The sequence below is a fragment of the Ceratina calcarata genome, unplaced genomic scaffold (genome assembly GCF_001652005.2).
Source record: "Ceratina calcarata isolate Rehan_Ccalc_2016 unplaced genomic scaffold, ASM165200v1 scaffold39.2, whole genome shotgun sequence".
NCBI classification, from domain to species: domain Eukaryota; kingdom Metazoa; phylum Arthropoda; class Insecta; order Hymenoptera; family Apidae; genus Ceratina; species Ceratina calcarata.
In genome coordinates, this window is record NW_017162322.1 from 1,334,288 (window position 1) to 1,349,410 (window position 15,123).

Genomic DNA, 15,123 nt, shown 5'->3' on the forward strand with positions numbered 1-15,123 from the left:
ATTTCCTATTTGCTGTTCCACCGATTACACGGACGCTGCCACTCTTTAATAGTACTTCCGCGGTGTTTCAACGAATGTGAAACTATCTTAAAATTCTTATCTTCTTCTTTTTTAATTATAAATCTTTATTATCTTTTATAATCTCTTTCCTTTTTAATTATACATGATTGTGTTTTAGTATAGTTCAGAAGATGGACATTTTTCAGCGTGACAAAACGCGATGGAAAAGAGCTCCGAATCGATGTTTAAATCATTTTAATGCTCCACGGTTGCCGACGTTTTCTCGGACGTTATCGCGATTAAAGCGAGGGGTTGAGCCGTAAACGAGCGTCGCGTCAGAGCGGAGGCGCGAACCCGTTAAACAACGAGGAAAGGTGTTCCACGAGGAAGGAAACACAAAAAGAGGCGAAGAAAGTGCGAGCGTGCCGCGCGACTAACATAAATTTATTCTATTCCACTCGAGAGTTTGCCCGTAACGTACGATAGCTCGATGAATTACAAATGTAACGGGTCAAAGTATGGCGTTAAATTTCCATAGGCACTTAAACTCCGGCCTTGCCGCGCCGTTCGGCTGACTCGTTCGGTTCTGCCATTTTGACATTAGGCCATAGTTACGTGTTCCTCGTCTCGTTGCCAACCGACGTTAGAACACTCGATTTACGGGTACGAGAAGAAAGAGAACCGGCTGGGGAGGACTAAAAGCAAATAGGCTGAAACTTTCCTGGAACGTTCCGAGCCCGAGTTACCATCTGCGGACTCGGCATTTCCGAAATTCAGAAAACAATTAAGGTTGAAATGTCCCTGCGTTTAACGAGCAGAAACCACATGCAGTTTCGAAGCAATGATAAAAAGGGAATTCTCCACCAATTATTATACGATTATAAACAATCTAACTTTGTTCCAGGCGTCGCACACTTTTTAATCTCTTTATAGATGAAAATTCAAGAAAATAATAATTAAATACTGTACGCTGATTGACTGGTTTACATCGTGGGGACACTCGTAATTTAATTTCGATGTTTTACACCTTAATAAGGCGAGTTCATTAGTTAGCCGAGTAATTTACGCGAACGCAGGTTGAATTACGTTAATAAACAGGACGTAATGTACCCCGCATTCCAGCAAAACATAATTGCGGCTTATGTATTGCATTACTGTGGCGCAGCTGGTATGCGCGCACACCTAACAGATTCTCAAAATCAAGTTCCGTACAAAGGAAGCGTAACATTACGATATGTGCGATGTTGACTCTGCTCAGATGTCAGTTCCCATGTTACTAGATTAATTATAAATAGTGTGGGATCCCAGAAAGATAGACGATCTTCTATGAAGAAAAGCAATTGACGACGAGATTCGAAGAGAGGCAGACGTGTTAATTTCTTTTCATTTATAATAAAATCTAATTGCTTGTTAAGGAGTCACTCGTGTATCGCTTAAAATCAACTTTATTCTGCATCTTCTTTGCATTTAAGATCCTAAAATGTGAAGGAAGTTTACAAGAGGCAATGACTGATTATAATTGACAGCACATGTTACACTTCACTTGATCATATTAAATTAATATTGAAAATAAAATTAAATGTTATTTATATAAAACAGAGAATTCAAAATTATTTAATATTACAGATGATTATAATTTTATTAGAGTAACAAGGAAATTGTATAATTCTGGTCATGCCTTGGAAAGGAAATTGGTTCTTCGTTGAAAAACGATTTATTGAAAGAAAAAAGAGAAAACTTTTATACGTACAAGCGACGATTGCCGATAATTCGTATAACATTCTATATCAATCACTCCCGGAATAAAAGCAAACACTAGTCTCCTAGGAGAGGCCGGGACAATATGCGATGATTGATAATCGAAATTCCCCGGTGTAATTCGTATCGCTCACTTCAACCTGTTAAATCGTTTACCGTTTTACTCGTTCTCGATTGTCTTTCTGTTAGACAAATGGTAACGATTAATTTTATGTTATTCCCAGGCTTTGGTACAAAAGATAATAATTGTAAAACGTGAAGATAAAATAAAATGTAAAATAAATAAATGTATATATATAAAATGAATTTTGCGGATTGTTCCTGTTTCTACCATTTGATAATATTTTTCGTTATTAAAGTGAAACATGATCAAAAGATTTCTTAACAGAAAACATGTATGCCTGTCATAATTTTTTATCGTCACCGTGCACTATACGCGACGCGCAACGTGCACACGTTCGTTTCAATTTTCGTATCTCCGTCGAACAACAAACGATTATTGACGTTTCATAGCTCCGTTCCGGCGCGGAACATTCTGCTCGTAACGCAGGAATAAAAATAGCTGTCCCGGGCTGGATCGCGGGGCACGTTCATCGAAGGATAAATCGCGGCGCATAAAAAGGATCCTCGGAGGCTTAACGGGGTTTCGCCTTCGCACGCAGCCGGTGCTCGAACCGTCGCCAGTAAACAGGCTTAAATCGCGACGTAACTCGGTGTACGCGTGCACGATTTTCCATTACAGGGAAACGGCAGTGCCTCTAATCTAACGTAGTTTTCCTGGCGTAAGACCAGTCCTCTCTTTTTCTCGTACGGAGCGACCGAGTCCGACGTCGACGTATCAATTCGCCGCACGGTCGTTCCGTCCGCGGCGGGAGTATCCTACGAGTCGTTCCCGGGAAGATCGGTCGTTCAGCGCGGGGCATAAAGTAGCCAGAGTCCATTACTCCCGTCTCGGTAAATCGGTATCCGGGTTAGAGTTCGTCGAGCGACTTAATACCGATTGTCTTTCTTATGGCTAACGCGGTGCTTTCCCACGAAATAACGCCCACGTGCTCCAACACGAAAAACAATTCCAACTACCGGGTAAATCTTCTTTCGAAATTCATTTGTTTTCCACCAGACACGAGTGATATGTGCGTACAATAAACTTCAGCTTTAAACTGCACTGCACAAGTCAGCGATGAATAATATTTCTACGTCAGTTTAAAGAATTAGACGAAGAGAAAAGTATTCAATATTGAAGCATTGATATACGCTATTACAGTTTTGTACAATTTTCATAGAAACACGTGAGATCGATTGAATGAAATAAGAAATAATGAAATCTAAATGATTTCGGTAAATTGAATTAAATCTCGAGTAGGCAAGTTTGAATAGAAAAAAGCTCGCGTGCCGAGTATCGTTCCCGGATTTGTATTTCCCGTATTGTTAGTGAAAGTGCACGAAGTTTCCATCTGGCATTTATCGTCCCGAATAAAAGGTCTGTTTGCCCGTAGCACCCGGACACGCGATCTCGGAGTTAGGAAGCGTCGCGTCGCGTCGATGGGAAACTCCGTGGAACTGGGATCGGGGCAAAAATGCCGCGCATCCGGGCGGGCGTCCATGCGAGAAAGAGGTTGAACACGCGACAGTTATTCCCGCATGTTTCGAAACTTCGCCGTTCCCAAACGTTCGGAGTAGTCGCATGGATGAACAGAGTGAGAGGGCGACTCGCGACTCGCGAGCTAACTAAGCGTACCATCAGGCCGATATCATTGAAGATGTTCCATAACGAGGTCGAAACGCTGCGAGAGATTCGCGGTTTTCCTGCCCGAAGTAGCGGACAAAGAATAGATTCGGTGGAAAACGAGCGCGGCCGCTGCATTGTGCATGAAGCTGCGGCGGGCGTGGGCGCCGCACCGCGCGTAACCGTATTTGATGGCTGGAGGGATATTAAGCGGAGCCCGAAACAAAGTTTATTTAGCACCAGTCAGCCCGGGCGAAGTCGCGCTTCGCACCGCCAACTGTTAGACACCTACTGCTATAGTACGCTTTCACGGTGCACACCACCTGTGTTGCTCTCCGCAGCTGCGGCGAAGACAAACAGAAAGAGGCGTCGGTGATAGAGGAGAGAATAAGGTGGCAAAAAGGAATAGAGAGAAACGGCACGGCCGGGGATAGATAAATTAAAGTGACTGAGAGCGGGTCTGAGAGAGGGAGCGGAATCGGTGGAAACGGTGGAAACTGCGGAGAGAGAAGACACAGAGGCACTAGTGGTATATAATTGTTACGGCGACGACCTTTCAGTTACCTGAAACGTCGTTTCCTTTGTCGGGTTTGTGTGCGAGATGAGAGCCGTTTCAACGGGTGTCGGGATAGAGCCACGTATGAGTGAGGAACGGTGGTATACGTACGTAGGAGGAGATACACAATCATGTGAGGCAGCTCGGTAAATACATATTCTGGAGGTTGTGCACTTGTATTAACCGCGCAAGCTTTGGACGTCTTTGCAGACATCTTCGTTCCTCGACTTTGGCAGATGGTTCGACGCGACGACGCGTTTGCTGAGCACACTGGGATCTTGACTCCAGTTAATTGTAACCTTTGCCCCCGGACTGCTTCTCCATTGGATCGACTTTATACGGGACGTCTGGCAAATTGCCAACCTCATGAATAGACTGCGGATGTTTATGCAAATGCATATTTTCATAGAACACATCCGATATGTGCCTTGCCATAAAGATGTGCGAAAGTGTATGTTAATTTTGTGTACATTGCGAAGTAGATCTTCATCTCTGTTCATCGTATTGACGTATCCGAACGCTTTATTCATGAAATTAGGTATATTTAAAGTGCATAAACGTCCGCATCTTAATTATTAGCTGATTACTTTGAAATCGACCATCTAATAAAAAATTTATTTACTATTTGTAATGACTTGTAGAAAGATCGACGCAAAGGTAGCTCGTTACTCTGATTAAGAGACGTGAAATAAATATTTTCCATCAGATACGCAGGTTTAGAAAAGAATAACACGAGATATATTTGTACAAGAAGTTATTACTTGTAACAATGGTTGTGAAATTAAATTAAACGTTATTAATGTAACAAACAATTTCGGTATTGTTTTCGTTTTTATACATACAACCATTCGGAAAGCAACTATTTACGCTAAAAAAATATGTAACGCGTAGTTTTATAAGTAATAAGAAGAAACGAACCTCTTTGGTATCTCGAGACGTCGTTTAGCCGAACGTTAAACTCCGTAGCATTGCCACCTCATCCCATAATACAACTCGCAAACGATACCTCGAACGAAATATGAAAAGTAATGATTCCTTCGAATAATGTAACATGGTTACAAGCTATTCGTTACAACATCGTAGCATTACTTCCTCGTAAGCCGAACGTATATCAGAGTATTCTTTCTCTTGGGGTGACTATTCTACGTTTTATCCATGTTTCCGTAAACCCATAGTGGCTTCACATTCAACACTGTTTCTCTCGCAAAGCCGCACGTACACTTACAAAAATTCATTCTCCACTTTCTCTCCTCTCGGCCCCCCTCCGCACTCTTTTTCTCACGGAAAAATATCTACTAGTAAGTTACCTCAGGATCTACCGGAAACCCTATACAGAGTCGTGTACATTTGTAACCCGCTCGCGGTACATACCAGGAATACGGCGGTGGATGAAAGATACACACAATTGTACAAATGAGAACTGAATTTAGGAAACAGCGCCCGGTGTGGCAAGCGTGATGCCGCGTTTTTGGTTAATAGAGAAAGGGTCATTTGTCCGATGCATTTTATTCTCACCCGCGACCGTTCTTTCTTTCCCTGAATGAGACAGAAAATGAAACGTGTTTCGTTGTATAACATCTGAGTCGCATTCTTTAACGACTTACAAATTGTAAAAGCAAAAATAATAATTAGGATAGTGAAGCCTTTCGTGTTTGAATTTTGAATTAAAATTATTTAAATGTTTTCGCTGAAAAAGTAATGTTGAACATTTTAAATAATCTCGCCGCAAAGACTGGATATTACGGTTTCCCTCCTCGAGCTATCGATTTCTCGTTCCTCTGACCAGCTGTATTATCACGGTAAACTTCCGTATTCCGCGAAAAGTCTTGCACGGAAGAGATTCTTGATTGTTGACACAACTTATACACTGGCAAACGTGAAATATATTCCAATGAACGGGTCAGGAGAAATACGAGACGGTAGTAGTTAGTTTTTCAGGAAGTTTTCATGCCACGTCTCACGACCCATTTGTCCAACATATTCTTACCTTAGCGCGTTTGGTATTTAAATACAATTTATGATTATGCCCGTCCACTGATCTCTGTAGAACACTGAATAATGGCAATAACCCCGACTGAAATACCTTACTTTATATAAGAAATCAAGACTAAAAAAATCATTTTTGATCCATCCCAATATCTCAATCCGTTCCGGAGATATAAGCTTTCAAAGTTCAGGCGCAGTGTTCGGTATTACTGGCACAGGTCAATGACCTAGTTACGAGTATCAGCTGGCTGTCTAGACCGGGAGTCGGTCAACGTGCGAGGAGGACAACAGCGGCGTCGAAAAAATTATAGTTCTCTTCACACGAAGATATCTCCAGAATCGGAAATTGAATCGAGATGAATCGAACGGTATTTTAAAGAGAAGGTTTCTCAGTTTCGAACAACGGAAGTTTCATCCATTTACGGTTATTTATTACAAAGTTATTAACCATGAAAACCGGATTGGTAACTGAACTGATCTCGAGAACGATGATGTACAGAGTGATGGAACGGTGTGTACGTGAGGTCGACTTTCACGAGCTATGGCTGTGAGGAGGACTGAAAATTAGAAAAATATCGGTGCGTGTGAGAAAAATGAATTATTTCGAATTGGGATCATTTTCTTAAGACGCCAACCATGCCAATCTACTTCTATAGAGATCAGTGCACTTGTCACTTTGATTTTATCGCTTTTCATTTTACATAGATTCTACGTCTAATATTGTACAGGGTTTTTAAGTAACATTAGAAGTACAACTCCGAAGCTGCGCAAAATAAAGAAATCCGTTTCATGCTCATTAATAAGGGATGAATTAATTGAAAATCGTTTTATGCAACTTACAGTTATCAGTTTACATCGAGAATTGAGAACGGAATAGCAAAAGACGATTTCCAAAGTGTATCTCATTGATTTTAAAGTAAAGTACGAAACGTTCCTGAAACAAAATTTCAAGAGGACTAAAGTAAATGCCCGCAATTTTTGTTCACGTCACAACTTCAACTCGCTGGTGTATTTTCCGATAATTTTATGTGTTATCTTAAACTCATAGAAAAATAAACCAGTGTGTAGAAATTGCGACGTGAACAGAAATTGGGACACTTACCTTGCTACGAACTTCCGTAGCGTTTTCCTCTCTAGGTAACGCGCGTGGAGGAGACTACGGGAAAGAAGTCAGAGTCGGGGGAATCACGGACAGCGAGCGCCACTTGGCCAGCCCCTTATTCGCATCAAAATCGCAGGATCGATCCCCGGGTCCTTCACACGCTGGCCAGCGAACAATGGTTGAATAGACACGACGCGGCGGAATGACATAGAGCAGCGTGCCGTGACACGCATCTTTAGTTGGAATAATGGCAGGATGTTCGATCGCGTCCTCTCCGTGTTCGAGGACGAAATAGGGACGCGTGCTCGAGTGGACCTCTAGGTCGCTGCTCGGGGCTCTACGCTCCTCAAAAGTCCTGTCTCGGTATTACGTGTACTATCGCGGCCAATTATGTTTATTCTCAGGCAGACTCGTCAATAGAGATCGGTAAAGAATACGTATGCACGATCCGTTGTGTTGCATGTAATGCAGCAGTGATCCTGCCAAGTGGAAACGTATGCTTGGCGGAAGCGATATAACGAGGTCAGAAATTTCTGCGGTGAAATGGCGAAACGACGTCTATCTAATTTTACAGTTTGCTCTGTTCCGTGGGGTATAATAAAAAGTTTTACGTATCACGAACGACGGGCTTGCCTTCTTTTTCAAAGTACAATATAAAAATTGCGCTGGTTTAACTCGCGGATTTTATCTAATCCGAACACGCGGAATAGTAGAGCGGACTTTCTGCTCTTGTCAGCTGCATAAATCCACGTATCTTCGTTTAAGAATTTATGTTATACGGCTGAGTATTTTACTATCAAATGAAATAGTAATGATTCTGTTATCATATTTTTATAGTCTAGTTATATTGTTTTTAAGAATTGTTTATTGCATACAAATAATCGATTAACAGTTTTGATCGAACTTAAATAATACATCCAATAACGTATGGCTTTACAAGTGTTACGAAAGATCGTTTGATTCAGCCGTCTGTTCGTTAAGTACTTACCAAACACGGAATCACACTATGTATTGAGCATCGCTTGAACGCGAACGACTGTCTTTACCGGAACGCTTGGTGTTACTTGCAAATTAACGAATGAACCGGTCCGTCACGCATTTTTGATTACACTACGATGAGTAAACGTTCATCCGATAGTCGAGATAAGCGTATATGAATAGACCGTGTGTCCCGCGTCTCGGGCTCGTAAACAACAATTGGAAGTGGTGGTACCCGCGACTCTCCGAACCTAGCCGAACCGAATACGCTAACAAATACAATAATGTACAATATTATTATACCGATGTTGATTCAACGATAATTATCAATTGCTTATCCCGCCACGCCGCGCCGCGGTCGGTTCGGTCGCCGTCCTTAGATCGTCGTTCCTTTCTCTATCCTCCGGCTCCTCATCCTCCTCCTTTTGACTAGTGCGCTGTTCATCGTGCGACGCCCGTGGACTCTCTTCTCGTGGCCTCAGGCGCATCGTGACTATCTCAAAAACAACGGGAGCATGCACAGCATCAGCATCGTCAAATACATCCCGGTAGGCGTCGAGCTTCCGTTCTCGGAGGTCACTGGAACAAACGTATGCGTACATCGTTATTACTGTGAGAACGTTTTGTATTATCACGAGTGAATTAAAATGTAATGTAATCAATAATATGAAATTCAATGTGGATTTAATAATCATTAAATTCAAATTCTTCTTGTTGAACCCACAGGTGTCTAGTTTGTTACTTCATTCCATTTTCCTTTTCCGCCATATGGTAACAGGCCTAGCAAATTACGTGGTGTACCTGCCAGGAATCTCCGTTGCCTCACGGAATCGGGTAATGCAATAAGACCCGGCATTGGAATATCGAAACGTAATAAAAACCACTAGTGAAGTGGAAAGCATCGAAGGGTCGGCGGGGTGAGTGGGCAGCATTAAACGGAACGGCAATAGATTTTCCTCTTTGTTCGGGCGAGGGAAAAGTCAATTTCGTAAAAACAATTTCGTAGACCACGGGCCAGGCAAGTGAGTACGTAATACGTAGGAACACGGAAACGGTTTGCGAAAAGGAACCGGACGGCTGGCTGGTGTGAAACGAAATGGAATTACCGCGACTGCGGCCGAACGAATTCCTGTAACGTGTCGATACCTACCGGGGATTTGATAGGAACGGTGCCGAAAGGAGCCAGCCAGACTGCTCTCGAATTAGACGACCCAGCTCCGCTTTCTTTCCTGACGTATCAATCCACTTCAATGCTGATAGACACTTTTTTAACGGAACCGACCCGACGAACGCGTATTCGATGGTCGTACAAATGTATTATCGCAAGATAAAGTATTTTAAGTATTCATTTTAAACGAAAAGTTTTAGATTACATATAATAAATGACAAGAGTAATAAAATTAATATTTGTGGTCTCGAGTTTTACTGAATTTAATAATATTGAAGTAAATTACGAATATTATAATTTAGTTAGTGGAGTTTAAGAACGTTTGCACTTTCACCTCTTAAGGCACCGAGCCATCTAAATTTCAATTTAGCTTGTTGAAGGGCTTACGGGGGAAATGTCAGATTAAACATAATTTTTCGTATAACTTCATACATTTTATATACGCTACGGAGAAAGTTAGGTAGAAACAGGTAAGGATACAAAAACATCACTTGAATGGAGTAAGTTAACAGGCTCCTTTTGAAGGTTTCATTGATCTCTTCACATAAGATTGATATTATTTTTATATTAAGTTCGTGAAGAAAGCCAACAGTAATTTCATGTACGCACTAATCGAATCAGCATAAAAAATGTAGGGAGGATGTTAAAGAAGGAAGTAATTCGATATAGTCGACGAGATTCTAACGAGGAAAATGTAATATCTATGGGAAACGCGGATCGGAAGGTCCCCGTCCATGGGTCCCCGCTAAGAACTTTTCAGCGGGATTCAAGTGACCGTGCGTTCAGAGAAGTGCGCGAGGCTTAAGCTACAGGGAAATCCTAAGCGGCGGAGAAGGCGGAAAGGCAGGGAGAGTTCTTGATATAAAAACTCTTCAGACAACTTCATGAGCCGGCATTCTAAAAAGTTTCTGACACGAGTCCTCGAAAGTTTTACAGAAACGATTTACTTAGAAAATATGGGGTAAAGGACATTGTTACGCAACCCTCGCCAGCGGGTGTGTTCACCTTCGGTTGGAATTACGCAGGATACGAGAAAGTAAAAGGAAAAGATGGCTTTTACCTCCTCGCCACTGAGTACATAACCGTGCAAATTATAATGGATTAACGCCAAAACGAGATTTTCAGAATGTACCGTACTCGCAAATTTACACGCTGCTAGATCCTCCTTCTACGAAATCACAATTTTCATATAAAGAATAGTTTTATATTTTAATTACCATGTTAAATGTCAATGGCTCAGATTTAACTCATTTGCATCGTACGGGCCATAAATATTATAATAAAAATTAATACAACATTTAACGTAATTATTGATACAATATATTATTCGATAATTTATGTACTAATTGATACTACATTATTCATAATGACTTATATAATGTTTAATGCAACGTTTTGTTTAATTGCTCATGGAGGTAGTATGAATTATAAATATAAATTATCCTAATTGTGATCAATGAACAAAGTGCAGATATTGAGGCCTCCACTCGATGAAACGTCACATAGGATCGGTCAGCGATCGATCACGCGAGCATCAGGCTAGTAAAAAGATCCTGGGAGGTCTCGAGCGGAAAAGAAATGCCTCAATTACTCGAGCGAGCAGTCGAACGAGAGAATTTCTATACCTATATAAATTCTTCTTCGAGTTGACCGGACAGGCCAAGCCAAGTCATGGATTCCTCGCTCGGGTAAACCCCAAAAGTGATTCCTTCGATAACCGCCCGCACTCATCGGTCAAAATAATCGACGCGACGCGGAGACACCTCCGATAATCACGTCGCTAAGTATCGTCGATCAATCACACGATTCAGCGATCTCAGCTCTGACGTGTATATAAGTGGACTGCCATTTAAATCTGCTGTATTTATCTAAGAATTTTGTCTTACGATTCGTTGTGCTAATTTCTTACACATAAAGTTGTCGACTTAATCAAGAGAAACATAGCATCATTTATTATTACAATTATTGTATTGAACTTATTAGAGGAAATCTAATATCAAATTTCACGATAATTGTTATATGTATCGAAATTGATTAACAGGGTTATGATTATTTTTAAGAACAGAAAGTCCTTACTTTGTATAGTCGGCATCGTTTAATCTATTATTAGTTAATCGGTCGAGTTTATTCCGGTTCGCGAAGTTCTCTCGTGTCTACATGCTACACGTATGTAACCGCGAAACGGCTCAAATAATCAAGTACGCGAAGTCTGATAACGGACGCTACTCGTCAAGTGGCTCGAGAAGCTGAATAAACCTATGATACGCTCTCGAAATAAGCACGCTTTGCTGAAGCGCGTCGAGCTTATCGTGATACTCGGTTGCTCTTACGCGGACCTGACCACTTGGCATTTGAATGAGAGATAAGAACCTCCTCTCTTGAACGGCGTATGCACGTCTATTTCATTTATCTTGGCCACCCTAACATTCCTGCTGACTTCAGTTGTGTACATGAGAAAATACCTCCAAGTTTAATTTTGTTCATTCGCGTTTCCGCGAATTTCCACCGTTTAAGATAAAAAATAGCAATGGAGTATCATTTTTGAAGAAAGCATTTTAAATTTCATTAGACTCTGCCACTGACTAATAATTAGTCTTATTATAGTCTCCCTTAAACGTTGTGAAATGGATCTGGTCGTTCGCAAATCTATGAAGGTAATCCCAATCCTATTGCCAATCAGAACAACTACGATCGAACTGGCGCATACGTGCACGTACTATAACCATTCAACTAAAAACCATTAACGATTTATCGCTGGATCCTCGAGGTCCGTAAAGAGAGATCCGAAGAAGACGCTCAAAGCTCTTTTTCTCTCCTTTTAGTTGGTCGTTGTACACGTGAGATCAGCGTCCGGGGATTCCGGAAGAGATTCGCGAGACTCGGTGGAATGAAGGCTCGTAGGGTGCGAGCGAGATCGACGGCACGGAAGAGAGAGAGAGAGAGAGACCCCGGTTGAGTTTAAAGGGGTCAAGAGAGAGAGAAGAGGGCCAGACGAAGAGGTGAACTTTCGAAACGACCACGCCGAGAGCCCCGACAGTAGGCATCTTCTACCTGGAACAAGTTTCTCAACAAGACCGAGTCTTACCCTAGCCACGATTCTATTGGAAAAGAAAGGATGCAGGGGATTCAAAAGGAATTCTAGTGTTATTGGTCCCCGAACTTCTACCACTCGTGCGTTTGATTCTTTTACGTTTCTTTGTGGGAAGAGGAATGTGAAGTAACAGATAATTTCGGTCATAATGGCATCGTGATTATGCACTTTATGGAGAATTGAAATATCCCAAAGGGTGTAAAATGCGTATAATTATAAAAAAAAATATTCGTTCAAATTAAAGTACGTGCTTTTATAATAGCACGGTTTCATCGATTTTCATGTTGAATTCACTTGACAGAACTATTACAATTTTCTAAGAGATTCATAAGATTCACATTTTCAAGTCTTCTTCTTGATTAATTCACATAATTTCGGGGATAATTAAAAATAATGGAACTGTATCTTTATTCTTTTAAATATCTCTTTCATTCCATAAAATCAGAGGTAAGTATTTTATATACAGATATACATATACATATGTACAATGCAAATGCGAAAATGGTGTACAAATGGGTTACAGTTTTTGGCTATATTTTTTAAAACGAGAGAACGCAAAATATCTGGCTGGATGGTAAGCTATTTAAATTCTTCACGTTCGTACACCATTAAAATTTGATTACACTTTTCTGTAATATCGAATGCAAAGCTAGTCTATATTCTAGATATACATTTTGGATGGAAATAAAAAATGTTTAATTAACGATCTGGTAATTTTCATTAAAATGTTGAAACGCATGTTAGTTGAGATTTTATGCAGTAATATAATATGCAATAACGTAATGAGATACGCGTTAATATATAACGTATACAAGTACGAACGAAGTATAAAATATAAATAAAAAAATTGGTTTTATTCCATTTGATAATTCAAAGTTAGATTACCATTAAAATCTTATATATTATATATATATATATATAATATATTAAAAATTTACACTGTGTCGTGCGGGCCGTGTAGACGTATACGTCAACTGCTTTTCGGAACAAGCTGAACCAGTAAAATGTTTCACGTGTCGATATTTAAGTAATACTGGATTTTCGTGACGTACCCATTTACAATAATGTGGCTACTGTTGGCCTATATACGTACTTTCCCTTCGTATCACGTGAGATATCTCGGTTCACCGCTGCATAGTTGATTGCCTATCCCAAATAACTCTGGTTTACCGCTGCATAGCTGATTGTCTATCCGATCGGGGAGTAACATGATTTTGCGGCAATCAATGGATTAAAGTAGCGCATACGTAATATTTCACGAATTTACATTTTACTTTCTATATTATTAATTATTTCGATTCATCATAAAGTTTAATAGTCGTCTATTATAAAATAAAGTATGTCACTAATTTTAAATCTGTATAGATATAATCTTCTACTCAATGAATGTTCAACTGAATTAAGTAATTTCACTTAAAACTGGAATTGGTTAAATGTTATACACGATTGAGAGGAGAAACAAAATAGCGTGTGAATATCGAGCATGAATTTTTAACGATGAAATGATTTTCGTGTAAGGAGCCAGTGAGCTGTTCGCGTTTTAATCAGACAAGGTAGTCGTCGCGCGTCGGTCTGACGCCATCCATCATACTCTACTTGCCCGCGCTAAAATTCAATTTAATCGGGCGCGCCGCAGGCTCGTCGATAAAAACAGAATGAAATTTTAAGTTTCTCCTTTTTCGCTAGCGCACAGCGCGTATTCGCTCGGTTGGTAAATACGCCGTACCGGTCGAATATAATTCATCGCCTTTTGTTAAGAGGATGACATCGTTTCTCGTTTCCGCGGCGGTAAAGTGATTGTTTCAATCGCAATCAGTACCTGTTACGTTCGAAAAGCGTTGCCGCACTGCGGATAATAAGAATTTCAACGCGATCAGCCAGATGTAAATTTCCTAAAGGGACAACAATCTATTTCGTAATTTATCGTTTCTTCATTATGCGCTGTATATATGTATTTATATGTAATAAGTAATTTTATTGAACCCAGCCAATGGAACGTAAGACAATTTGTAAAAGCAGCTTTTACATCTGAAACACACGATACCTTAAATTTAATTGATCGAAACACAAGTCTTTATCGTGGTTTCCAACGGGGTTGGCGCACGTGAATCAGCCATGCGTCGTCATAAGACGCCAAGTTAGTCGCGACAGGAATTCCGGTCGGATCTATCTCGGCACGATGTAGAGTTTCCCACGTACATGCTCTGTACGGGCCTGCTAGAAAGAAAGAAGGAGGGGATACGACGAGGTAATAGGGGGTGTGGGGTGCTGGCTTTAACCGTGGTCGGTCAATTAAATCTCGTCGACGTCGCGTGCAGGAAGCGGGCGCAGCGTGCACCGGAGGCTTCCTTTCCGATTTCGAGTAGGTGGACCCTAACTCTCGAAATTTATTAGCCTGTGCGACCGACCGGCTAATTTCCGACCAGCCAGGTAGCCCGACCGTGCAACTATTACCCCACAGCGTACGTCAACTGGCCACAACCGGGTTCCTCGTGGTTCCAGGTGTGCCGGCTCGTTGCGCCGAAATTTCGTAAAAAAAAAAGAAGGAAAAGCCAACTGCCTGTTTGGGGTTCATATGTATAACTTCATTACGACCGATGACGTGATCCCATGTCGCTTTGACGAGTTTTAAAAAATTGAATTCTGCATGTTGACCTCCGAACATTTATTTATCAAGGGAGTGTAAAAGTTTTAATGAGGGGATTCTACTATAAATTTATATCAATTAAACTAGAGTTTTTCGCATTATGTATTCGAA

General features: G+C 40.9%; 1 protein-coding gene across 1 annotated transcript in view; it reads right to left on the reverse strand.

Moving 5' to 3' along the window:
• Positions 1-4,779: 4,779 nt before the first annotated feature.
• LOC108626223 (uncharacterized) overlaps positions 4,780-15,123 on the reverse strand; it is a 118,640-nt gene continuing 108,296 nt past the window's right edge. Inside the window, exon 6 of the mRNA XM_018026795.2 lies at positions 4,780-8,685. Coding sequence (XP_017882284.1) covers positions 8,600-8,685 — 86 coding nt within the window. The 3' untranslated portion in view covers positions 4,780-8,599. The remainder of the gene's footprint in view (positions 8,686-15,123) is intronic.